Raw genomic sequence first — 27,997 nt, forward strand, 5'->3', positions numbered from 1 at the left:
ATGAGAGTCGAGTAACGTGCAGGTGTAAGTTTGGGTGGATCTCACTTCAAATGCATTACGTGAAGATTTATTCACATGCAGGGCAGTTTCATCTTTTATTTAAAAAACATATTTGATGCTTAGCACAAACCCACAGGTATTATAACTCGTATGCCGATGTCTAATGGCAGCTCATGGAAGCCAAGTAGGGTTCACCCTGGTTTGTACAGGTTTACGATGGTACAATTTACGATGATCCACGTTGACGACGCATCTTCCGACACGATCGCGAACACATTTGGACCAAGTCCGTCTAACCAAAAAAAAACCCCAAAAAACCTCTTATGGATAATATTGGTCGCAAAAGCCTACGTGTTAAGCAGGAACATCACTTGCCAATGTGTTATTGTCATTTTATCGGCCGTATCCAACAGGGGTTTAAGAGCTAAACACCCACAAAATACGCTCGAGAATAACAAAAGCTCCATGCCAAGTCACTTCGGAAACCAATCGTACTTGGTCCAAATGTGTTCGCGGTCGTGTCGGAAGATGTGTCGTAAATCGATCCAAGGTGTGGCGTTATATGAAAGTCGTAAATGTGGATCATCGTAAATTGTACCGTCGTAAACTTGTACAAACCAGGGTTAGATGGCGGAAATATTTACGCGATCTAACCCCAAAAAAAAAACTATTATTGATGACGTTCCTGCTGTTTCCACTGCCTATGGGAAAAATAGGGGTCCGATTTACGACGATCCCACGGACGAGGTTACCGGGAACGCACTGTGACGGGAGAGTGGGGAACCGCCTGCAGTTTCTTGGATGGGTGAACATCAAGTATGGCCACGTTGTTGTGGGCAAGAGACTGGGGAGCTGTGGCCAGGAGATGGCAGTGGTGAGTGTTACTCCTCTCTTATGCGGGGGGGGGGGGGGGTGCAAAAACACCCATCAATGACATTGGCCAAACATCCCAATAATGGAAGGCACTCCTGAACCCAACCGTTTTGAGATATAGTTGGGCTGTCCTGGAAAAATGATTGCTGTCATAATTATTGTTTTACAAAGTAAGGAACCACTGTGATTTGTTACACATGTATGACGGGAGACCAGGAAACCATAGGTAACTTTGTGACGATATTAAGTTTACAATGTAGCTGTCAATAACTTTATTGGATTTTGGCTATACCTCTGACAAATAACAGCACATTGCCTTTCACCCATCGCAGCAGAAGGCAACCTTGGGTCATTCCTCACAGAACTCATTGGGTAGCTGTGTACACCAAACAATGAGGGCACACACTGATATCTTTACCAAGTGAAAAATAACTATATCAGACTACTTGGACGAGTTCTGTAAGTGAGTATCTAATTTAAAAAAAAAACAGTGTACACAAAAGTGGCATAGCCAGAAAACACACCCAAATGCCGCCGAGCAATGATTGTGTACACTACACCTTACCAGGTACTCATGATCATGCTGAGCCATTCAGGTAGGTTAAGTTATCAAATGGCAGGGTATCAAAATCTGTGTCATTGGGATCGTAAGCTCATTAAAAAAAAACTTCCAGTGCAGCCATACAAAACACATAAACACGAAAGCACAAAGCCATCCGTATATACATTGTAAGAGCGCCGAGAGCATTTGCCGATACTTTTAATGTAAAAAATGGGGTGTAGCCACAGAATGTCAATCACGTCCCGCGCGCTCTCCCGCCCCCTGCACAGCCCGGGAGGAGAGAAGGGCGTGGACTGCCCACCCTCAATTTATCGCACACTCCAACGCCCCCGCAGCCACAAGCCACCCTTCGCCGTCGCAGGCACGAGCGCTTCAGCGCGCGCGCACACACACACACACACCGCCACCACGCTGCTGCCTGCTACCATCACAGTCCACTACTTTCCCGTTCGCCCGCCCGCCCGCCCGCCCACGCATCCGTCCGTCCATCCGCCCGCCCGCCCGCCGCGGGAGTTGGAGGAGAATCTTCAAGCCAAACAACGTGACAGAGGTCCGAGCCGAACGAGCTGAACGGCCCAGCGGGGGCGGACGCCTGCATCTCATGAGCCAGCGATGAACGCCCGATTGCGGTAGCGGACGTCCGACGTTTCGAGACGACGCGGCGACCACCCCCCCCCCCCCCCGCCCGCCCCCCCGCCCCCCCGCCGCGAGCCTTGCCGGCGGGAAACCCACGACTCTTGGCTTCTGCAGGAAAACTAAAAACCCAGGCGCGGGCCGATGTGTGCGCGCGAAGTCGGACGGGGCCGATGAACGCCCTGCGAAAGTGCGCTGCGCTGGACCGTCCGAGACGAGCCATGCTGGAGTAAGAGAGGCGCGCGCTGGCCGGCACCGGCCTGCACCCCGCGCCCCCACCCCGTGTAAAGTGGTAAGTGCCTCGTTTGAACTGTCAACACTTACTCATCTGGCCAGTGGCAGCCAGAATGACCCCCGCCCCCTGCCCCCGATAGAAACCCGTGGCAGCTTCGCTTGCCATTAAGCGACACCCGGGCACTTTGATGCCGTGCGATGGGCAGTTTGCGCTCAAGTTTACAATTAAGTGCAGCTCGCGGTTTAGTGTTGTTGAGGTCTTCCTTGTGTTGATGAAGCTGTTCTGCTATTTGTTTAAAAAAAAAAAAATACCTTCAGCTTCATGGGGATATCCGACGATGCCGTCGCTCGGTCGCAAAGAGGAGCATGCAGGGAATTCAAAATCTCGCTAAACCTGCTCTCGTAAGCATATTCAAATAGTCCAACAAAAACAAGTAGCAACCTCGAAAAGCCACCTATGTCATGGCGCACACCGTACAGTGACGCGTCCGAACTCAGAAGCGGTCCCGTTTTTTTCCGCCGGTCGAACTGCGACGCCTTCAAAATGTTTTTCACAAGGCCGCGCGCCGAACGCGACGCTTCGTTACGCGAGCGGAAAGCGAGCAGCAGCGGCGGCGGCAGCGGCGGCGAGGGAGCCGCACTTGAGCGTCGAGTGTGCCCAAGGCCCCAAACAAGAACGCGAGCAAATAAAAATAACAAACCTCGTCTCTCGACCCGGGAGTGCGCGTTCCTTCAAATCGCAAAACCTCTCATCCCCTAGAGTTAGTAATGACTTGGTTGGATAGTGAAATAACATGTCTTTATTTTACTTTAAAGCCAAGGTACAACTCACGCAGACAAATCAAACACGCTGAATGTCGGTAAAAGAAATAACCTACTTTTTGACATTGCATGAATTTAAATGATTTTGGTAGAAAATAAAATATCCCAAGTGCTGAGATCACTTGACTCACGATCAGACGGACGCGAGTTGAACTGATGGTTGCGTTGTTCATTCAACCAATAACCCTCTTAAATAATAATAGGGTTTTTCCCCTTTTTTCTGGCAACAAAACCGAAACCTTTTTACAAGGATTCATGTCTGCATTAACCACAATACCTGCAGTCAAAATGCAAACAAAAAAACATACTATGATAATATATGCATTGTCCTTGAAACTGATTGGTCCACACCAAGGGACGGCTTTCTTTTGAGCCTCGACCCAATTGGTGCTCAACAAGATGGCAAAGGAGGTCTAATGATGAAATCCTTGTAAGGTTGTTAAAATGTATGCCGCTTTGTAGAAAGTCAATGGTGGTTCATCACATGCCGTGGGCAGGAGGTGGCCGAGGAACATGAGCACAGCTTCATTGCTCATTCAAAGTGGGGAGAGACTTTGACTTGAGTTGACTTCAAATAAATACATATGGCAGGCATAATTACATTGAAAGTGCACATCGAGAAACAAACTGGTGTAAATGTATTACGACTTCCGCTCACAAAAAACACTATTCAAACGGCGAGGTATATATATATAAATAAGAAGGAATCAGACACCCTCCAATACAAATCCTGCATCCTAAACTAAGCTGGAATAACCCTGAAATCCTCAACTCATGGTCCTCAATGGGGTTCTGTCCCCCCCCACCCCCCACGGGTTCCTCATCCCGTCCATCGTTCTCAATGCCCGGTTTCACTTCTTTACTCCCACGCTTTGGTCTAAATAAATGCGTGGTCCTATTTCAGGCGGCCGCAAGCCGTGGCACTAAGCCTGTGAGGTCCTGCTGGTCAGGGGAGGAGATGGCAACGCAAGAGATATCGGGGGACACTTTGGGAGTGTACAGAGATAAATAATACATTCAAAGAGTTGTAAATGGTCTCAATCACACACACGTGTGTGTGTGTATGTATGTAGGTCGACTCGGCCTCAAATGAGTACCTGGTGCAGTGTGTAAAACATCGCCGCTGGGGAGACAAAGGCGGTTGGGGGTGGTGTTGGCCATCCACCCCCTCATGTGCCGTACCGGCCTTCATAAGTGCTCGCTAACAGCACTTGCCCCGACAGGCTGTTTAGGGTTTACAGGGGATCTTTGTCTTATATGTAAACACACATAAAGATCCACCCTACATCCATAGACTGTTGGGGAAAATGTTGTGAGTGAATACTTACGAAGGCAGGCACAGCACACAAGGAAGTGGTGTGGACAGTACCCCACAGCGGGAAGCCTTTGTCTCCCCAGTGCTGATAGTTACACACCGCAACCAAGGCACTTATCAAGGCGGAGTTGACTTAGAGGAGTGCCAGCACCGGCTCAGATATTCGCCACTCATTAACCGTATTCGGGAATCAAACTTGGCCCGCCGGATTCACGGTACAGCATCATAATAACCACAACGCGACCACTCCACATGGGCGCACACACACGTGAGCACACACACACGTGAGCACACACACACGTGAGCACACACGCGCGCGCGCGCACACCTGCAGGCAGCCTTTGATACGGAACTGCTTTTGGATGGAATTGAATAACAGGCGAAGGTTTTATCAGCGTTTGGCAGCGAGCCTCCCTGGAGCCAGCGGGTCTCCGAAGGGGTCAACGCCAGCCAAGGCGAAGGCATTAGCAGTTAATGAAGCACACGACGGTCACGCGGCAAAGGCGAACCCCGCGAGCGGATAAAGCGCGCCGCTGCCACCGCATTTCCGCGGCGGAACAGAGGGCAGGGGAATCATTCGCAGCACACACGTGCGGATTTAGCGCCGAGCGACAATTACAAAACGTCCGAGCCAGACACGGCCGCCGCCTTAATTCATTTAAATGATAATGCGCGGCTGTGCGATGACTGACGCGCTGCACCTGCGCAGTAATTGCCTCCTGCTTGGGCGCGTTGCGTGCTCTCTGCATTACGGCGGCGTTGCAAAACTACTGCACTACCGCCACACGACGAATTCACAAAGTGAGCCCCCCCCCCCCCCCCCCGCGCTGATGGAATTACAGCAAAAATAACCTAGGAACTCATATGGCCATGACACGGTAAGCGTAACCTTTTATTTTCGGTAGAATTGTACCCTCCTGAATTTCGCACAAAATCTGCAGCCGGCGGTGCTCATGCGGGGGGGGGGGGGGGGGATTTAAATTGACGGAATCAACACTGCATGCTTTGCATGTCAGGATGACAAGTAAACCGTGTACCGGTTTTCCCCTTGCTAGGACTCATCAGAACGGTACAGGCGTGCGCGTCCACTGCCCCCGTGCGTGCACGGGCAGCAACAGGAATCACGACGAAAAACCCAAACCGGCAAACAATGAAAGAAACGAATCGTGTGAAGTCTTGCGTCTATTTGTACTCACTTCTTCCTTTGTGGTTATGATTCAGCATCCACAGATAGCTTATATTTGGGAAGCAGCGTGTGAACATGTATTTATTTGGCCATCTGTACCCGTATGAGAACGTGTCGATACGCGGTGTATTCAGCACTCCTGGACATGCCTTTACGACTGCTTACAACCCCGCATGTCTCTGCTCTATCTTTGTGTTGCCACGAATGAGAAATTGTACCGTGAGCCCGTGCACGAGTCTATCGAGTCACACGTCGGTAAACTTACATACCCCTCTGCCATCTGCAGGAAGCAAGTGGGAAGCATGCCGTAGTGACGGCTGACTATACCTACTGAGATACGGATTCGACAGTAACAAGAAGCACACGATGGAAGTGCCATTAGCAAAACATCCCAATGCTGAAAAATGTACCTGCTAATTACTTGATTGGGATTGCATGCAGCAGCATCACCCCTCTACTGCAAAAAAACACTTGCTGCGGCCCTTATGGAAGAGTCTAAAAAAACTCGGCGAACCTTGCCCGGGAAAAACAAGCGTAATTATTATTCGAATAATGATGACGATAAACAGCTGTGATAATTACAACTATTCAATGGGTAGGTGATAATTACAACTGTTCAATGGGTAGGTGTTCGCCGCGAAGCCTCTTCCCACACAGAAGACGGCCTAAATCCAACAGCTGCTGCCCAAGTGAATTCCCGCAAGCGCAACGTGAACCTACTGAGAATTTCCCACGGCGAAACGAAAACATACTAAATGTAGAACTGCCACGAGCAACGAAGGATGTAGAGATGTCGAGGCAAGCCTCACAAAGCAGTTGTAGTGCCTCTTAAATGAGCTCTCGCCCAATTAAATAATGTACACTGAACCTCATCGCATCATTAAACTAGTGTGCAAAAATATTTCTTCGGGAATGGATTTTTTTTGTTTTAGAAAATCGGCGACGCTTCCGACGGATAATTTAATCTTGCCCAAAAATTCATCTTGGCAATGTGCAAGTAGATTTGTCCACAAAGTAACGGCTTGTGTGTTTGTACTGCGTCACACAAATCTCCCCGTGCTCTCTGCGGGCCGAAAGCAACGTTACGCTGTGCCGAGTCTCAATCGTACCGCACACATGCAACCCGACTTCGTGAATAAAATCTCACTTGCGAATTTAAGACGGTGGAAAATAACCGCCAATATAATTTAAAACGCACGTCTTTTTAATAAAGACATGCAAATACATAAATATATACGTGGCTGAGTTTGGTGTACATTATTAGAAGTAAAACACAAATATATTACAGGTACAGGAATGCAAATATCAATAAATTTTACAAAATGTAATTTTCTTATCACTGTGGCCTTATATACAATGTTGAATTAAATATCCAACAAACGCAATTTACGTGAAGACTATGTTGGAATCCAGCTGACAAGCCAATTAAGTGAGGAGATGGTTGAATCTCAAAAACTACGTAAATAATTCAACCTCAAGGTAACTTATTAATAGGTAAGTACATCAAGCAGCAGGTTTCACTATGGACCATTCAAAGCTGCTCAATTATAAGATACAGCATATTACATTAGTGAACGATGGGGGGTTTACTGCACAGCTTTCAATTGCGCCCACCTTTCCTTCAATGAGCAAGGTATATTTACCATTGTCGTTTACAGATGTTTGTGAAGTTCCGTTGGATTTCAATAATAAAGAGGTTTTCAAGTTTGCAGAATGTGTGAATGTCTGTGTGTGGAGACTTGTAGGGAGCAGTGGTGTAGCGCTTAGTGGGGCTGCGCTACAAACCTGACCACACAAATTCGATTCCTGCTCACGGTCAACGCCAAGTGACGATTATCTGAACCGGTCCTTGGCCTTCCCCAGCTCGACTCTGCCTGCAATGAGTACCTGGTGCGGTGTGTAAACATCAACACTGGGGAGACAATGGAGGCCGAGCGTGGTGCTGGCCACCCACCCCCTCGTGTGCCGAGCTGGCCTAAGGCTATCCGGGGGATCTTTGTCTTTGTGGAGACTTAACAGTTCCACCCCAGGGGTAAGACGAGCGAGTCCTTTCCAATCCACACCTGAAGATGAATACCCCCGTCATTGAGAAACCGCAGACCAATTTGTTACAGAACAACCTGAAGTTAGCAAAACTGGGTGTCTACAATTTTATTGGAAAGGCCACGAGGAGTGGCGACATTTGGCAGCAGCAGCGAGTCGTACCGAGTTCTGGCTGCCGACAAATTCCAGCCTGCAGCATAGACATTTTAACCGTACCCTTTTTAGCCTATTTGACAAAAACGTGAACGTTTTACGAGTGAGTGTGCCTTGTTTGAATTACCTTAACACCCTCCTATATTATCGGCCGAAAGCCTTTTCCTTCTTTTACATTCACCTTACCACATTAGTTACAAAATACATTCCCGGTATATTGTAACCGAATTCTACTGCATCTGGGCACGCCTCTGACACACATGATAGACCAGGACCACCGGTCCCACCTCCTCTCAATTATTTGTTGGGTCAGGCTTTGGAAGTAGGCCACAAGTCCCAAAATATATTCAGCACATACGACAGCGATTGTTTGAAAGTTTAACTGAAATTGTCGGCACACACAGGTGAACGTCACGGTTCAGCTCTCTTGATTTGCGATCCAACACGCGGATCCGATTCTACAATTTATTATTTGTTTCGATATATAAGCACCGATAGGGCCGCGCGGAATAGTGGGTTAAAAGGATGCACGGGTACGTTTACAAATACTCGACAGGATTATTTGGATATGTCATGATGAATGTAGTGGCCACTAGATGGCTGCGTGGGGCCCCCCGTAAATACACATCGCATACAAACACACGCATCGTGTGCAAACACACAGACAATTCAAACCATGTATCGTGAGCTTTCCGAATTTATATCGATCAATACATTGATGCGTCGCTGAAAATACGGCGGTAATTATAAGCAGTACAGCATGGAGGATGTACTTACACTATAAACACAACTGTGTTATTTTCGCACACAGGATTGGCCGATGTTTCAATGGCAACATTTTTGCACATCCGCTCGTAAATGTCAAAAGCAGGTGCTCGGGTTTGGCAACAGCAGACCCAAGGAGACAGCATTCAATGTGCTCATAAAATACTGCATAACGAGATAACTGCCAGTAAATCCCAGTAATAGCTAGGTGATTAAGGCACAAAAACGCCTATTACTTGTGGGCAGATGAAACGTTTTAACCTCAATATATACGACAACAACCAATTATGGAAGCTTTGTGTTTGCTCTAAGTTTGCGTAATGTCCTACGGTTGTAAAAAAAAAGTACTTTTTTTTATATTGTACGTATTTTTCATATTTTCATCTCTTACACGACCCCTCGAAAGTTTATCAAGTTGCGATGCATGTTCACATTTGCGCTACTTCTGCGGACGTTCTTTACATTTTCGATGATGTAGCAGTGGGGCTGACAGGGCCCGTGAATTATTATTTTCATCTTTGAAATGCTTCTCATCGCCATCACACAGGAGACACTGGAACTAAAAAAAAGCTCTCATGTAAAAGTAACAGCACACTCCGAATGCAGTCGTGCCTAGAGAACGGGGAGCAAAAGCCGAATAATTGTCAATTCAAAGACACATTGGCCAATCAAGATGTGAGCAAAGAATGGACAATGCTTTAGATTGTTTTTACTGTACATACAGTACTGTATAACATGTCAAATAAAACAATGTGTTTGAATTCTAAGAGTTGGCATGAATGGTGGATAAGCACGTTCTTTCAAAAACTGTAATTTGGTGACTTTGCTAAAAAAAACATGACATTTTATTTAAACCTACTTTTTGAACAATTGTCAGTCGTGTAGAGTATTAAGGAGAACCCGAGTGAGTCTCAACTCTTCCAAGCCCTCAAATCGGGATGTTTTTTGCCAATTCCTTTGCACTGCGGTAACAAAACTGGAGAGTTGTACCCTCCCGAGCGGGAGCGAGCGAACAGACCGTGGCTCCAAGCAGCCTCCTCGCACAGCCAGGCAGATCCAAAAAAAAACATCCTCCACGCTGCCATCTCCTGACCATCTCGGCAGACCAGATGGTTCCCGAGAGTCAACTCGTGGAATCCCTAGCGATCGGCCGACTGTGTGCGTATGGGCGTTGAACTTCTTCCGCACCGTACGTCATCAAACCGTGCCCATCGGGGGGTGGGGGGGTGCGTGTACGTATGTCGAACCTTCTTTTGCACCGCACGTAGCCAACCCGTGTCCATCGGAGATGCGAGGGAAGGACAACAAACAGGAACATAAAAAAAAGCTTTTCGAAAGCAATGGGTTTGCAATCTAGATTTAAAAGTGCACAACTCCCAGTCACTTCCTAATATTGGACGCCCAAGGTGCATGACCCGAAGACTCCCTGCAAAAAAAAATTGCGAAAACGATTGCTTCCACTTACGATCAAATATACTCCTCTTGACCTGAAGCCTTTACAGCACTCCCCCCCCACCCCTCCCCAGGTCTTCAGAGAAAAAGTATACCCGCAGGTCAGAGCGCTGAGCTGGCATCGCTGAATTTCTGGGCTGGAATGCAGCCCGTGATTAAACTGGCTTCCCTGTTACTCCAACACTGAAACTGACGTTCCTCGGCCCGGTCAACAACGACTATAAAGACAAAAATCCCCCGTATAGCCTTAACAGACTATTGGGGCAAGCGTTGTTAGTGAACACCTATGAAGGCCGGCACGGCACACGAGGTGGGTGGGGGTGGCCAGCACCACACCCGGGCCCCGCCTTTGTCTCCCCAGTGGAAATGTTTACACACCGCACCAGGTACTCATATTTGAGGCCGAGTCGACCGAGGGGGAGATCTACAACCGATTCAAATAATCGTCACCGTCGTTAGCCGTGAGCGTAACTTGGGTCGCCAGGTTCGGAGCGCAGCGCGCTAACCGCTGCACCACCGCGCCCCTGTAACATTGAAATGACGTCAACAACGACGACCACACACACAAAGAGACACAAACCCCATCACAATAAAACATTCGGTTGAGCGATTAATGTACAGGATATAAATTCCGGTTCTGAGAATTAGAAATAGTGGTTTGAGACCATGGCAAACTGAATGCAAAAGCGTAAACCCTCACTGTGCACAGATCAAGGGGCTCTGACTCAAAGGGAAGTCTTGCCAAAAAACATCCTCTGCAAACACTCTCACTCAGGCAGGCGCATTGCACCGACAGATCTCCGCGTTTCTCCCGACACGATTTCGACATAGCACATTTGGGATTTATGGATGTACGTAGTTAGCCAATCGCGCTGATCGGGATAAGTTTGGAACAAAGACCTAAATACATATACATCTATCAACATATTCACATATCTATATAACTGGGGAAAAATACACTACAGGTGCATATAAACTACATTTACTCTGAGCTACTGCATTTAATTATTGCTCGGAGCGTGTGAAATGCTCGTATTACCATTGCCATTGAAAACAGCCTGTTCCTTATGTCAACAAATACATCGTTTTGCATAAGAGCTTGGGGCAGAGCAGCCAATTAGTGTAGACTGCACACACACACACATATATATACATTCATTGCTGATCCATAAACCAACGAAATAGCCACCACACAAAAAAGGCGTCGTTGGACATTTGGCAACAAGCAATGGTGCATTGAGGGATAATAACGGTAAAAAGGATAAAAGCGGCTGTACAATGCCACAATTTAAAGAAACCCCGTCTGCTGGCATCACAGCCAAGATTTGGCAAACTACCTTCAATTGTTCGATGTACGAATTCTATCATTTTGGAGATCAGCTACGAAGGATCCCTCCCCCACTGAGGTTGATGGCAACAGTTGATGGGTTCCGACAAATGGTATTCACAACGACCGTAAATGTACAATTACAGTTGTATCCAAACTGAAATGTGCGCAATTCGAATAGAAACGTGGTCACAGTTTGACCTCTTAATAAGCTCATCTGTACAGAATCTGACATCCTTATTTGCCCATCCCTGTCGAATCTAAATACGCAGCAAAAAAAACATAACCCTACGTGCTATGATTGCAGGTTAATATCCTGTTTTTTTTAATCAACAAATTTGCATGATGTCACTTTTTTGACTGAAAGGTGTGATGAACACGAGGCGCTATTTGCGTCCGTAAGCATGTTTCCCTTCCAGGCACATTAGCAGCGGCACATGGACGCAGTGAACACAACACGCACGCAGCAGCAGCCGATTAGGCACAAACATTATGCAAATATAATTACAAAACAATAATTCCGCAATATTGGTCTCTTCATGATTGTAAGCTATCTCATCAAGTGACCCACACGCCCCCTATCAACCTGCATTTCATGACTGCGTGGTACTGAGTTGGTACATTTGAACAATGTCGTTTATAGGCATTGCTTATCATGTGGAGGTTTGTGGGAAAACACTGCCTGCAGCAGACCCACCCATACGGCGGAATACACTTAGCAATCCGCAAAGACAAGTTCACAAACCGGCTTACTGCACTGCCTTCTCCTGGCAAACTCGCAGTCCAGTGGGTTTGTGAGTTTCTCAAACGCGCGACATTAGCTGGCGCGGCTCACCACGTGCGAGGGCTCGACACCATTGACAATGCGGGTTGTTCAAAATCAGAAAAGAAAATACTCAAGGGGGCATCATCCTCATAACCTCTTATTTGTGGGAATTGTGGGCTAGACGGGCCGGCATCGCGCCCAGGAAATGGCTGCACGCGACTGCCCGCCGTTGTTGATAACGAGGCAAGGGCGATAGCGATCATTATTTGTTTTATTAGTGCGTCTACATCCTGGCTCCTTTCACTTTTTCTTCCTCTTCTCGTCAACACGAGGGCCCGTGGCCAATATTGCGGCCATTTTTGTGGGGTGTGCATTCCACGTTCAAGTCACTATGATCTGCATCTTTCTCTGCTCGGTCGATAGCGTATTACATTTTATTCAGAGAGCAAGGTGGTGTTTGTGAATGACGATAACGGTGCAGAAGAACTGTCACATGTGGTCACACGCCACTGCCAACACAGCCCCTGATATATGAATTCAAATCACGGCATTTTAATATATAATGTATGCACTGTGTGTGGTAGCTTGGGGAGCCTGTAGCATACATGACACAACTGTGGACGACCCAACAATGAATTTAAACCGAATTTTTTTATATTTTTAAATCGGCTTCTTCTACAACACAGACAAGACGAGTGCACGCTGTACAGGGTAGTCCACCACAATGTACGCGATGAAAAAATATTACATCAAATAATATACAAATGTAGCCCGGACTGATTTGTATGGCCAAACCGAGTAAAAGTGCGTACCATTATATACAACAAAAACGTTTTCGCATAATACAGCTGTTAAGATGTTAAAAGTTAATTTCATTGGCAATTGTTATAACCATCAGTCTGTTATTCCTCTCTTTATTTATTGAAGCGAAGAGCCTTTTTAATAGGAGACTGGGCTGATATATTCAACATTTGGCTCACCTGCTTTCATTATCTACGTTATATAAAAAGGTTTCATTCAAATTTAAACCCCTTTGCCAACTCACTTCTGGATGACGATCTCCCCCGTTCCGTTTAGAACATGGGGGTTGTTCGATCATGCCTCACCACGTTGACGAAGGGGTAACGGTGGGTAGCCGGTGGACCAGTTCAGCCATCGCTCGCCACCGATGTTAACCACGGCTGGGAGTCAAACCGAGACGATCGGGATAGCGCAGAGCAAGAGCCACTATGACGCTGCTGCAGCCATAGTGAATAAATGGTGTATCAAATAAACGCAGTGGAATTATACAATCGGAAGCCGAGCTCAAAGTTTTGCTTGACCCCAAGAGACGTTGATAGACAAAGGGGAACGCTTCCTAAACGAAAAATGAAGCTGAATTATTTCTGTGAAATGTCACCACTGTTTGAAAGGGTACCACAGGTGAAATATGACTTTTTCAACTTTAATTGGTTCCTTGGTAACGGAATTCAAACTGTATTGCGCGGTGGACAGCACACTTACCACTTCACTCCGTCTGTTCACGGTTCAACTCCCGCCACTGACCGGTTATATCGTGGAGGATATTACCAAAAAAGCACAATGCATGCTCGAACAAAATTGTATTATTACTGTCAGTTTCAGACTAAATTGCTCATTCGGAAGATAAAATGAGCAGGAATAAGACGGTTTGAAAAGAAGGTGAAAATAACACTGACAATGCAACTGTGATTACTAAAAGCAAGTAAGAGCACTTGCCCTCATAGGAGAGGGGATCTTTGTTCACACATTTACATAGATATACACGCATGCACAAATTCACACGGGGTCAATTGGAGTCGATTCGGTCAATTAAATGAAAACTAAACTATTTATTTAACCAGGTAAGACTCACTGAGCTCTATAGTTATTTTCCAGAAGCGACCTGGCCACAGACTGCCTTCAACCAACAAAGTGGCTTATCACGTGGAAATTTATAGCAGCCAAATATTCTAAATGCACGCCGATTCTAAAAGTCGTGGGAAAAACCAGAGGACCTGGGCATCAGTCAGGGATCGAACTCACGACCTCCTGCATGCCAGGCGAGGGAGTTAACATCTCGACACCGCGGCGCCCAATTCATAGCGCTCTCCCCCCCACCCCCTACAATAATATGAATATGAATCCGTCTCAAAGACACCTTGTGCGCGGATTTTGAACCACACTACACGGAGGCTTTCCAAACAATACGGCGGGGGGACCGAACACCTGTTATCTGGCCCGGCAATCAGCGTCAACTGCATGCGTAAATAAATAGAAGTTCCAGAAAAAGCGAGGCCACGCGAAAACGAGGGCTATTTATTAGCACAGCTCGTGTGAGCTGCCAGTCAAGGAAATAAAAACGCAGAGACACCCGACACCGCGTGCCCCCCCCCCCCCCGTTCCACCAACTTAGCGAGTGGAAATTAAGGATTTCACTCCTGCTCGGCGAGCTCGTGGGATGAAGTGCGCTCGCACACACGCACGCACGCACGCATCATCGGATTTGCTCGTTACGCCGCGCGATTCAGTTTTTATGCAATAGCTCACGTGCACCAGTGCCACGCATTACTCTTCCTTTTTCAATTTCACAACGGGCCTCGCGACTTTACTCCGCTCGCACGGCCGAGCAAACATCACACGGACATTAGGGCGTGGAGAGAAGGGTTCACGTTTGGCAATTTACTCGAAAAGCTAATTGCTGGAAACACATGCACTGATTACGGGAGAGCAATTACCGGTAAGCCTATTACTTTTTGAATTAAACTTTCACAAGAAGAAAAATCCCAAGTTTTTATTTTACGACTAAATTACATCCTACGCTACAAAGTGCGTCTTTGTCCATTTTATTACGAGTGATACCATCTGCAGGTGAAATAATATGCTCTCACTTAACATTCCCACACATGTGAATGTTGCCATTTTTATTTTAACTAATTCTGGTTTTTTTTTAAAGAAAAAAATATGCCTCCCCCCCCTCCCCTTATTTTACCAGGCTACCACAACGGCACTTACAGCAGACGCAGTGTGTTTCAAACCGAATTCCTTCAGGGTTCACTCAGGACAGATGCTCACGTGAAGCAGACATAACAAGAATTGGCAATTGGCGCTGAAATTTGTTACCCGACGATGGCGGTGCTGCTGCGGGGCGGTCGCAGTCCACCGGGCGGAACGCCGTCAACCCGCTCTCGAGCGGCACCGACACTCCGGCTGCCTCGGCACACGCAGACGCCGCAGCGAGCGCCCGCGCCCGGCCGCCCTCTCTTGACAGCTTCTCTCTTCCCCCCCCCTCCCTCGCCGTACGTGCGCCCGCAGATCTCCGGACGGTGCTGTAACAGAAACCCCCCCCGCCTCCTCCGCGGGGCGACGATGCGGCGCTGCTACGCGCCGCCGCTGCTGCTGGCGTGCGCCGCGCTGGCGGCCTGCCTGCCGGCGCCCGCACGCTGCTGCCCATCCGCGTGCCGCTGCGACCGCGGCTTCGTCTACTGCAACGAGCGCAACCTGACGGCCGTGCCCACCGCCGACATCCCCGCCGACGCCACCGTCCTCTACCTGCAGAACAACCGCGTAGGCAGCGGCGGGGTGCCTGCGGGCACACGCGCCCTCCTCTCCGTCACAGTCGTCTACCTCTTTGGCAACCGCCTCGACGATTTCCCGCACCACCTGCCGAGCAGTGTGCGCGAGCTCCACCTGCAGGAGAACAACATCCGCACGGTGTCGCGCCAGGCGCTGGCGAGCGTTCCCGCCCTCGAGAAGCTCCACCTCGACGACAACGCCATTGCCTCGGCGGGCATCGAGGCGGGCGCCTTCCGCCACCTGGGCGCTCTCAAGCTGCTCTTCTTCTCGCGCAACCACTTGAGCTCGGTGCCCAACGAGCTGCCCGCCGGCCTGGAGGAGCTGCGCCTGGAGGACAACCGCATCGCCTCCGTGTCCGCCCGAGCATTCCGCTCCATGACCAAGCTCAGGTTCCTGAACCTCGACGGGAACCTCATAGCCGACGACGGCGTGGAGAGCGGCGCCTTCCGGGAGCTCGACGAGCTGACGGAGCTTTCGCTGTCCAAGAACTCCCTGCAGGCGCCACCGCCGCAGCTGCCCGGGACGAGCCTGCGCAAGCTGCTCTTGCACGACAACCAGATAGAGCGCGTGCCGGTCACGGCGTTCGCGCGGCTCGGCAAGCTCGCCCACCTCGACCTGTCGCACAACCAGCTGAGCCGCCTGGCGCCGGGCACCTTCGACGGCCTCGAAGCGGTGCGGCATCTCAACCTCAGGAACAACCCGTGGCGGTGCGACTGCGGCCTCGCCTGGCTGAGGGCCTGGCTAGTGAGGAACAACGTGGCGGCGCGCGGCACCGTGTGCGGAGGCCCCGGCGGCGTCAGGGGCAAAGCCATCAAGGATCTGGAGCCCGGGGATTTTGCGTGTTCGGGACAGACGCCGACCGCGTCGGCCGACGGCGATCCTTCGAACGCGTCCACGAAGAGGTGGCACCACCTGGCAACCGCCAGGCCGGAGAGATTTCCGCCCACGGAGTTTCCCGGCAAGGGGCTCGCCACCGCCAGGCCGGCGGCGTCCACCGCGGTGGCGCCCGACGAGCCAAGGGACCTCGACATCGCCCTCAAAGCCACGTCCCTGAGCAAGGACATCGTCGAGGTCAAGTGGCACGACGCCGTGTCCGTGTCGGCGTACAAGCTGAGCTGGGTGCTGGAGGGGCGAGGGCCCGGCGGGGCCACGGGGGGGGCGACCAAAACAGTGATCCTGTCCGGGGACGTGCGCCTGCACCTGCTCACCGACTTGGTGCCCCTGGCGAGCTACCGCGTCTGCCTGGAGCCGATCGACACGGGCAATGGCGAGCGGCAGTACGCCGCCAACGACGGCGCCGTGTGCACCGTCGCCACGGCAGGCGGGCCCGAGTCGCGCAACGCCAAGGTCACGTCCGGCGGCGGCGGCGACGCGGCCGGCGCCGGAGGGGAGGCGCCCTTCCCGACGGCGGCGATCGTCGGCGGCTCCGTCGCCTTCCTGGTCGCGGCCGTGCTGCTGGGCAGCTTCTGCTGGTACTCGCACAAGACGGGCAAGTACCTGGTGTCGCGGTGGGCATTCATCCGCTCGCGGCAAAAAGAGGGGGACTACGTCGAGTCGGGCACCAAGAAGGACAACTCCATCCTGGAGATGAGCGAGAGCTCGTACCCGATGGGCGCGGGCAATGACCCGCTGTGTCCGGAGCCCTACGGCATCCATCCGGGCTACTCGGACTGGACCAGTAACATGTACAAGCTGCAGCCGGGACACGGGCCGCAGAACGTGCGCTACATCGAGGAGAGGTTGCTGGAAACTCACTTTATTCCCGTATGAGCGCGCGCATGCCCGGGCGGTCCATGTGTGTCACGGCTATTTATAATAAAGACTACCTGAATATTTAAATGTATTTGCACTCGAGGGGTTTCACGCGTGGCCGCGATTGGAAACGCTTCGCGTTGGGGGAGGGGCGGGGGGGGGTCGCACGACAAAAAGCGCGGAACGCCAACGCGCGTTTGTGCAGCCACGCCGCGCCGCGTGCTTTCACTTACCCGCAACGTCGTCTTGCGGGCATCGAAAGAGGGGCCACAGCGATGTCTGATACCAAAACAGCACCCTCCGATTTAGCGCAGTTGGCGACGTACGGTGCGCGAGAAGTTCAACGTACGTACATACATGAAAACATGTCAAGGCGAAGGCGCGGATACTGCCAATTACTGATAATTACTGCTCACGTACGCGAAACAATCACAATGCAGACAGGAATTAAAACGTTAAAATGTCTATTTCTCAAGTTGCAAAATCTATTCGTGAAAGAAATTGTATATATGTAGATAGTACTTTTTTTGAAAGCCCCCAACATTAATCATGTTTTACATCTGTAACCATACATTTAAGACCATTTTGAAAGGTTGGCAAGGAGGAGACAATCGCTTGGTTTTCCTGTTTGCAAAGTGAAGGCCTCATTTACACGTTCCACAAAACGTACCTTTCCACTAAAACTCCTATTACTACACTCCTATTACTATTCTAAAAACGGTTTCGCATTCATCCCCTGCGAGTTATTAACGCGAAGAGCGATTCCGAATGCCCGCAAGTGTTTACAGTTCATGTCGTTGGGACCTTTGCCCCCCCCCCCCCAAAATTTTTACTTCTACTCCGCCCCCCCTCCCCACCTCGCAAATTGCCTCATTAAATAAACCCCGAGGCAGTTTTCGTCTCGCCGCAAAAAGGGGGCTTCGCTTTAACGACCCCTCCCGTCGAGTCCCACAATCAGCACGCTTTTCTGTCATTCCACAGCGTTTGGAAATGTCTATACAACGATTATGTTTGTTTTTTTTTGCGGCTGATGCGATGGCAAAAAAAAAGCGTTCCAAGGTGTTTTTGCTGCCGATGAGACCGAAGGCAAGGCGCAGCACCGCTCCGTCTTGGTTTCAAAGTGGACGACTCTGGCTGTCGCCTGATGATGCTGGCTGTTGCAATTACCGGCGGAACATCGTACTCGAATTCTAAATGCTGTGGGTTTATTCTCCAACACACACCGGTGTGTTGTACGAATAACGAATTGGCAAGTTTTGTTTACGTGACAAACCTTACTAATTGTCTGTAACGGGTGGTGGTGGGTTTAACGACACAGTTGCAATTTACGCGATCTAATCCAAAAACCTCTTATTGAAGGTCGTGTGACATCATTTGCAAAGAGAGAGGGGGGGGGGCGTTTGCCTATTTGGTACAATGGCCCAAATTTTTTGCCCAAATTATTAAATACGGCTGCAATTTTCAGAATGGGAAGATGTTTCACCTCTGCAACGATAGGACAAAACCCCAGAGGCCCCGTCAACAAATCTCCAAAATAATAAAAACCACACGATATCAAACGCTCACAGCTTGAGTGGTTAGAATACTGTCTTTGTAACGACTGTAAAAATGTGCCATTCATTTTAATCGGCTGCCTAGTGGAACAACTGCCGTTTTTTTAAATGACTCTTGACAAGTAAGGACGGACAAACCGAAAGGCAACAACGGCTGAATGCATTGGAGGACGTAGGTTTCTGTTCCGTTATTTTATTTTTTTTGATCCACGGGGATAGAATAATGTAAAACATAACCCAAGTAAGCCACCATCCCCACCGATATAGAGGCAGATGGCCAAAATAGCAAAAATCACGCTAAACTCGCGAAATGTGTACGCCACGCGATGCAGCGGTGAGAGCAGGGCGGAACGTGCGAACGTTCGCCGGGCTTGCACAGCCATCAATCACAACGTGGCACTAATTTTATTCAGCCCCGGGGGATGATGGGCAGCGTTGAGCCCCGAGCAGAACTTGAACCGGTAATTGTATTGATGTCGAGTGCCCTAACCTCGGTGCTGACAGTGGTCACCCTGTGGAGAGACAGGCCCCCACCACCGCAATGTGGACAACCCACATTTAAGGAAGTGACTGGTACCCCAACGTGTCTTGAGTGGGAAGACACTTGTCTTGACTTGACCACGGATGCACCGTACATTAAACCTGATTGGTCAATGTTTCATTGCTCAGCACAATCCCCGGATATTTTTTTCGTAACGACTTAGGACAGTGCAAGACAACATAAACGGGTGCTTCGGCAACACGGGGGGGAGGGTGGAGTTAAGACTAAAACTCAACTGAACAATTTTTTATTTTACCACCTAAGACTCACGGAGCTATTCGCTCTTTTTCAGAAGCTACCTGGCCACAAGTGATAGCTCAACGAACTGGATTATCACGTGGAAATTTACAGCAGCCAACTAGTCGAAACGGAGGTTTCTAAATGTGGAGTGAAAAACCGGAGGACCCGGAGAAAAATCCACGTGCCCACGGAAAGCTAGAACATACAAACTCCAAATACATAGGCGTCAGGGTCGGGCTTGAACCCACGAACGACCTCCTGTATACCAGGCGAGGTCGTTAACATCCCATCACCGTGGCGGCTATCGGTCGCTGGTGCTCAAAGCACGAAACGAGGTCACGAATCACACCAACTTGCTCGTAAAATTCACCCCATTGAGCCCAGTTACCACGCACCCTCCCGCCTGCCTGCCACATTTAGGCCGAAATGCAGTCCCACGGGCGTAACTTAACACTGGCGCTGGATTTACACGCTTATCCTTATCATTAGGCTTTGGGAGGGGGAGGGGGAGGACAAGAAAAAGATGTAAACACGCTCACTCCGATTGTTGATCGCAGCACGAGGATTTGTGAGAGTAAAATAAGCGGCTCGCCACGTGTGAGCTTGCACAAGCAACCACCAGCACCCACCACCATCAGACTTCACCGACACCCACGACGGACGTTCGTCCACGTTCGCATCGACAAGAGGTAGAAAATGAAAATAAAAGGCGCATTTGTTCCGTGCTAAAAAAAGCCATAAATCCACAAGGGATCATGTGGATTCTGGGGCCAATTACCCAGAGTGTAAGTAAAGCCGCATTTATAGGGTCAAATTACGTTTCGCAGCTGGGGTCAAGAGCACATATATAACTTGTAACAATGGGCTAAAGTGAATGTATTGTACCAGTTCACAGTTTTCGGGATTATCAGCACTGCATGACCACTGTGGCATGCCAATCCTGGAAAACGCCACAATCTGCGTGCAGACACGATTCACGTTTGGCTTTGCGAATCTCACAACCTCCCCGTGGGCGTCACGTCTCTCTTTGCGTGCATGCGCTCTAACTTTGACCGCATTCCCACAAGCACGGCTGGATCCGTTAAGAACAGCTGCTAGCCAATACGCGTTCTAAATAGTGAAACTTGAACCTACCGAGAAGAAGCATTCAGGCTCGCGAACAAACCAACCGCGCGCAATTCAAATGACCACAGCTCGTTTTACACGCGCTCACATGTAGATGAAATGCTGGTCTCTGTAGAAAAAAAACGACAACAGCCAATTTCAAACTACAGTTGAATTAAGGCTACCCCGGCATAATGCTACCGCACAAAATTACCACTGGCCATTGTCAGCCACTCTCTATTCACAGCTAGACAAAGGCATCCCATTGCAGATGCCAACACTACAACAATCCCGCTCTGGTTGCCACCATTCTGTCTCGTAATTTCTTCATCCCCTCGTGCAGCTTCGTACGCGGTTGGTCTTTCCTTGTCCGTTTAAGGCTTCGGCCCCGAATGGCGGACGAGGCAGGAGAGCGTTCTCCGGCGTTGCGAGCGGCATCCCCGCGGACGGCAAGCGCTGTGCGCGGCGTCCTCGCTTGCCGCCACCGCCGCCGCCGCCGGGAGCGATCGAAACCCAAAACGAACTCTTCAGGCGCTGTGTCGCTATCGTGTGGCGGGGAGGGGGGGCGTACCGTGCGCGGCTTTCTGAACCGACGCGTTTTTTTCGGGGTCGTACGTCGCAAAATGTTTATCCGCCAGTTTTTGGTCCACGTGCCGGGGGAGCTTCTTGTCCTCCACGAGAAGCTCCTGCCGGCAGGTGGAGTGAACCGACGGACGTCGCGCCAAACTATGCACGGAGCAACCCCTGGAAAACGCAACTCGGTTGTTTCACCGATTTATGTTCCAAATTGTTTTTTTTATCCTTGGAACAAACGTGGCCAATGTTACAGCCCTTTCGGTTTTTTTGGGTGTCGATGCGCAACACGCGCACATTTGTCGGGAACAAACTCCGTGGTGCCAAGGCAGCCGCTGCTGCGAAGCATTTAAGAGGACAAATGCCACGTTGACACGCGATGTACATACTGTGCATAGTGTATTTAAAAGATATATCCGATAACGGTTTAAACATTGAAAGCCATTTTCGCCTTCGGAGAGAAAAATGACGATGCCAAAATTCCAAGAGAAGCCGACTCGTAATCTAATTCGCTGCCGCCGCGTCACACCTTGTCCGAGCGTTGGGGGCACGCGGGGGGCACTCTGCCAAACTGCAACGCTTTCACATCGCCGACTGAGTTGAGAATAAAGTTTAAGAAAAAAAGAAAAGATGGTAAACATAACGTGGAGTGAGGAGATCCGTTGAAATGACTCAAATCAAAGGCTAATTCCTCTTCCCTGCCTGGGAACTCACAGCACAAAGCATTCCCTAACTTTTTGTACTCCCATGTTCATTTGGTGACGTGTTCTGCTTTACACGTTGTGTTTATGCATTAAATGACGTGTGTTCAGAATTAGTACACATCCGTGCTTGATGCCATGGCCAGTGTAGCAACGGTATTCTAAAGCGACGGTTGTTGGGATCATCTTGGTTTGCTCATTTTAAAAAGAATAAAAAAATACTTTTTCAAAAAGGCTGCTTGTCGATCTCACTTTCTGTTCGTCAACGCATTTATAATTATAATTTGACGTTGAAAATGTCCGTTTCAGTGTTTGTGGTTAGCGCACTGCGCAACGAATCCGACGACCCGAGTTCGATTCCGGCTCAGCCAACACAAGTGAGACGATTATCGGAACTGGCCCTGGGCCTCCACTACCTAGGTCGACTCGGCCTCAAATGAGTACCTGGCAACGGTGTGTAAACATCGCCAATCAGGAGACAAAGGTGGCCGGGCGTGGTGCTGGCCACCCACCCCCTCGTGTGCCACAGTGCCGACCGTCACAGGTGCTACTCCCTAACAGCATTGCCCCAAAAGCGCTTACCGCGATGCGGCATCCCGGTAAAAGTGCTTTCGCCACTTGTTCCAGAGGGCGCAATTGGAATAGAGTGGCCGCGCCCGGTGTAATAACCACGAGCCGTCTGGTTCGGTGGACGTTAAAGATCCCCCTGCGATTAGTCGCGAGAATAAACCATGGGGTATCAGCAGCGTCAGGGTCCAAATTTGAGATCTTTGCGTAAATTGATTCATTGGGATGATACGTAACAATCATAGCTCACTACTGGCAGGCGTTACTACCCCAGGTCACTCTTGCAATTCAGACTACACCCTGGCCCTCTTGAGTTCTCACCTGGGTCAACAAAAAAATCTACCTTAAACTTAGAACCGATCCTCAGCATGGGTAGCCAGAAATAAAAATAAACACATGAAAATGCTCCTCTCCTCTCAGTACCAGCGAGCAAATTGCTTTCACACTTTGGCCTAAATCGGACTAGGTATGATCAATGACGCAAGAACAATTTTACGTATCGTTTAAATTACACGGGCATTTATACACGGCACGTTAAAATACAGAGCCGGTCGCTGTCGCAAAGGGAAGTTAAACACACCACCAAATCATTTGGTTGGGTAACTGGTTCAAACGGGGCTGTCCGTTAAACGAAACAACAAATGCAAACTTAATCTATCGGTGCAAGTCATTGCATGGTGCTTCCATGGCCAAAATTCCACATTTGAAATTCAAATTGAAAAAATAAATCACCGAACACAAGCAGCAGGTGTTCCTCCAATTAACCAGCTGGATATCGCCATTGTACATAATATTCTGAGTTGAACTGGGCAGAAAGCCCAAATATTTAGTAATTAAATGCCCAAACAATTAATATCAACAAACCGTCTCTCCTACCCACCCACCCATCTACCCACCGACCCACCCATCATAGGCACAAGGAATTTCCACCACCAGCTCAAGGGTGGCACAAGTGAGATCAACATAAGCCTCATTGCTTACGGAGACAATTTCACTTTTGAGATTTGTTTGTGTACAGTGCATGTGCACCCATTTACAAGATGTATTATTATTGCAAATTAATATGGAGCCAAATAACAACATTCCATTCATCCCCCAAAAACTAGGTGCATTTATTTAATACAACTCGTGAGCTTCCATAAATGGTATTCGAAGTGATCATACGTGACTCGAGAGCCCTGAGGGAGGAAATAGGAATATTTTCCTGCATCAGTGGCTTTAAATTTAGCTTTACAGAAAACACAAAAATGTGGCATTTTTCTGATTGCAAATTTACAGATTTGTTTTTGTACATTGCAGTTCAGGCAACGACAAAATAGAAGATTATATTAATATTCGTCGAACATCTGGGGGTGGAGTGGGCAATGCAGTGGTTGGTGCACTGCGCTATGAACCCAACGACGCAAGTTTAATTCCTGGCCAGGGCTGATATCAGTGGCGAGTTGACATCTGAATCAGTCCTGCACCTCCATTTGTGAGCCCTACGCCGCAGCCCCCCAAGACCCGAATTTCGAGAAAACGCTGTCACAAACATTGGCACCGTGTTCCCCCGTGGCAGAATGCTTCAAATAGAAACGACGAAGGCTCCCGGGCTAGTATCATCCCCAGCATAACACAATCGCGAGCCAACGCAATACATGTACACAAGTAACAATGAGATCGGATTGTATTATCCGACGAGCGGCTATTTAAAAACTTGTTCATTCCAAAGATGCCCCAAGGGAAAGGGCCCAACCGATTTCCTTCCTCTATTTAACACGCTCGCTGCCAGCCCCAGAAATACTTGCACTGCAGATGTAGCTAAAGGAGAGAACGTTCACTTGCGTGACGGTTGATGGGGGGGGGGGGGGGAAATGAGTTCCCACTTCACGGGAAGTCAACAGCGATTGTCTTATGACAAGAGTGGCCCTCGCCATGGAAATGTGGAATTTCCCACCGTTTTCAAAGGGCTGCCACGAGCGGCGTGTAACACCACCCCATTGCTCTTTAGAGCAGCGTGGCACTTTGACTTTGAAATGTGATCAACTGTAAATAACTAGGTATTTGCAACCGTCCAATGTTGAATTACAGATAAAGGCCTCCCCCACAGCACGCCGGTCACGGGCGTCGCTTGACCATACTTCACCAAGCCGGTCAGTGCGGGCTGGTGAAAGGGGTGGTTGGAGGGGTGCGCCCAGGACCAGATGAGATATTACTCACTCGTATTCAACACTGCAATAACATTGAGATGTACAAAAACTAAAATAGGGAGTGCACACTTAGCAATAAGCTATTTCAATGGAATTGCAGCAATGAATTATTAACCCCCCCCACCACCCCCCCACGTGTGTGGGCTTTCTCCGAGTATTCTTTATTCCTCCCACATACATAATACACCGTATTTATTTAATTTATTTGACAAGAACCATGGGAGGAGGGGAGGGGGGGTACAGAAATTCCACGGGCCGAAGCCCAAACTCAGTGCTTCCTGGCTTCTGGGAAGGGGTGAAAGTTGGGCTCGCTAACCCCGCTAATGTAGGGACTGCGAGAAGTGGGAGCGTAGGATTTTATATGGGGAAGGAAAGGCGAGGTAGGAGAAACAAAAGTTAAGGGGAAAGGGCAGTGGGGGAAGAGGCCAATACTCTTTTAAACTATTAAATATTTTTATTTTACCAGGTAAGGGCCCACTGAGCTATTTCTGTATATCCCGTGGACATTTTATCGCAACCAAATACTCAAAACGCACGATGTTGATTCTAAATGTGGAAGTAAAAAACGGATGACCTGGAGAAAAATCCACGTGACCACGGGAGGGAGATGCAAACTCCAAATATACAGAAGGCATCAGGGTCAAGATCGAACCCATGACCTCCTGTATACCAGGCGAAGAAGTTAACATCTTGGCACCGTGGCACCACGCAATTCTTCTCAATAGTGGAATTGGCCAAAAATGCCAGAGCAAAACCCTTCTGAGAAAGCCTTGAGAGTGAGTGTGGCTTGCCTTGGTAAATAAAGAACACCATCATTATCATCATTATCATCATCATCATCATCGTTAATACAGATTCAATGTGGTCCGTGCACACATTTGTAATATGCGCAGTTCCAGGGAAAGGCTGCCAGTGTGTTGGGCTTAACACGAAATTCCACAAGCAACAAGAGGGCCAGGGAGATCGTGGCTCGGTCTGATTACAATTTTAGAGAGACTCACAGTGTACCTTAGTCAAAGAGTTATACACTTGGCTTTGGCTCTATGTTGCTAAACAATGTATACTAAGTTCAGTCTTTTGGATGAACAAGTGCAGACTCTTTTTCTACTGGGAACAAACACGTTATTTTCAAAATTGATTTCCGTGTGTGGCCATGGCATGGAATGCTCTTTGCCACGCAAGCAGAGCGCTTTAACCGCACACGTGCATCGTGAAAATGTGCCATCCGAAGCATGTGCGGCATAACAAAATACGTCAGGCCCCGACCTTAACCAGGACGCTTGCATCGTCTTCAAAACCCACTGCATTCGCAAATCGCGCGTGCGCGTCACTCAACACAAAATTGTGTTTTTGGTGCCGTCAATCGATGCAGAAGGCCAAACTCTTGGGGGGTGCCGGAATGGGCAAAAAGTTAACGATCAAGGATTCTAATCATGTTGTCAGCGATGATAGGCTCGAGAGTGCAACCAATTCGGATCACGATTCGATGAAAATAAATCGATTCTTTCGCGCTCCGTCTCAGTGACTGTAGCACCCTCCAGTAACTACAGGGGGTCGCGAAAACCACGAAAAGCAGTCGCAAAACAACCTCGGCAATTCTCACACGCACGAGAACCCGACGGACGATGAATCACGAGAACTGGTTCAACGGACGAAGTGACGAAGCGTCACAAGCCTAAGGATGAATCGCCAATCGGCGCGACACGTAAAGAACATGGGGAGGGGCGGGGGGGGGGGGGGGCTGCTCAGCCCACGTTTCAGCGGTCGGTTAAGATCGAGGGAAGGCCCGGGGGCGCGTGCCGGCGCCAAACTCGTACCGCTGCAGAGCCGGGCCCGGTCGCATGAACCCCTCGTCCAGGACGTTTCCCATCTCCCCCGCGCACCCCCCCCCCTCATCCCTCCTGCCTCCACCACCCGCAGCCTTGGTGTCGTTCGAGTCTGACACGAGATGACGGTGCAAAGACCAATTTTTTTTTTAAACCTCCTCATGTACGGGAAGGAGGGCCACGCATTATCCTGGGTAGGAATGGGCGAGCATTGGAGGTCCACGGCCCTCCAACCCATGGCATCTCGCCTACTAAGTGGTTCCCTGAGAGGTGGTTTGAGATGCTACATTTTAAAATGCTTTGTTTCGATTGAAAAATCTACGTTTTTCAAACAAGGTGATAGTGGACTGTCACCGAGGGCAGTCCGGGTAAAAGGCAGTCGCGGCGCAGCATTAGGGTTCACAAGGAGTATTTCTGACCAGCGCAGTTCCAGCATGCTCACGACAGCGCACGCATGCTTTGAAAATTTGCTTTGAAAAACAAGGTCACGCAGCACCATAGCAATGACCCCGATAATGGTATTAGCACACAATTAAAGTGAAAAGCAAAAGGAGCCACTATTGACTTCTGGGGGAGGTAAGAGGAGCAGGAGGGAGGGAGTGGAGGGGAGGGAGTGGAGGTGAGGGAGGGAGTGGAGGGGAGGGAGTGAGTGGAGTGGAGGGAGTGGAGGGGAGGGAGGGACACATCCGGGGTGACATACACGTATGACAGGGTGACCTGCGATTCGGGTTGGTATGAAGATGAAGGGGACGAGGCAGCCTCAGCGATTCGTGGGAGAGACCGGCGGAGAGCCTCGGCGATGGGTGGCCACCACCAAGATGCCCCTCATTTCGATTCAGGGGTCTCCCATGGCCACGGGGCTTGCTAGGGCTGAGCACCATCCATCCACAGTGGTTCCATGCAAGATTTATGCACGCAAAAACCAGCGTAAAGTGCGAGCAATATCATCATACTTTGCTCGCTAGGAGCCCCACGACCCTTTTTAAAGTGCCCAAGTTAGAGGAACCCGCAGAGAGACCTTAACGGATTCACTGTGCCATAAAGCAATCTAAAGTCGTCAAAAGTGCAGCGAAAGTACACACTTTGTTCCAAAGATAAAGTCTGACCTACGACGTACATATCTGGCCCAGACTCCACACTACCATGTAAAACAGCGGCCCATCGATCATGCCAGTCCTAAACAACATTTTACAATTGTAAAATTGTGTTAGCGTGCTTCCATACGTCAGGGAATTGATTTCTTGTCC

At 49.4% G+C, this 27,997-nt stretch overlaps 2 protein-coding genes across 7 annotated transcripts in view; one reads left to right on the forward strand and one right to left on the reverse strand.

Moving 5' to 3' along the window:
• The window catches only part of MACROD1 (mono-ADP ribosylhydrolase 1), a 196,239-nt gene that overhangs the window by 115,610 nt on the left and 52,632 nt on the right, over positions 1-27,997 (reverse strand). The window lies entirely within an intron of this gene.
• Positions 1,731-22,402, forward strand: LOC116947875 (leucine-rich repeat transmembrane protein FLRT2). Its single transcript, XM_032964113.2, has 2 exons — positions 1,731-2,360; positions 15,444-22,402. The coding sequence occupies exon 2, from the start codon at positions 15,498-15,500 to the stop codon at positions 17,472-17,474; it is 1,977 nt and encodes a 658-aa protein (XP_032820004.2). The 5' UTR covers positions 1,731-2,360; positions 15,444-15,497; the 3' UTR covers positions 17,475-22,402.

The sequence above is a fragment of the Petromyzon marinus genome, chromosome 31 (genome assembly GCF_048934315.1).
Source record: "Petromyzon marinus isolate PM22_M1 ecotype Great Lakes invasive population chromosome 31, UKy_Petmar_22M1.pri1.0, whole genome shotgun sequence".
Lineage (NCBI taxonomy): Eukaryota > Metazoa > Chordata > Hyperoartia > Petromyzontiformes > Petromyzontidae > Petromyzon > Petromyzon marinus.

Bases quoted from the DNA above. Each gene is read 5' to 3' on its own strand.
- LOC116947875 (XM_032964113.2), top strand. From the start codon at position 15,498: ATGCGGCGCTGCTACGCGCCGCCGCTGCTGCTGGCGTGCGCCGCGCTG.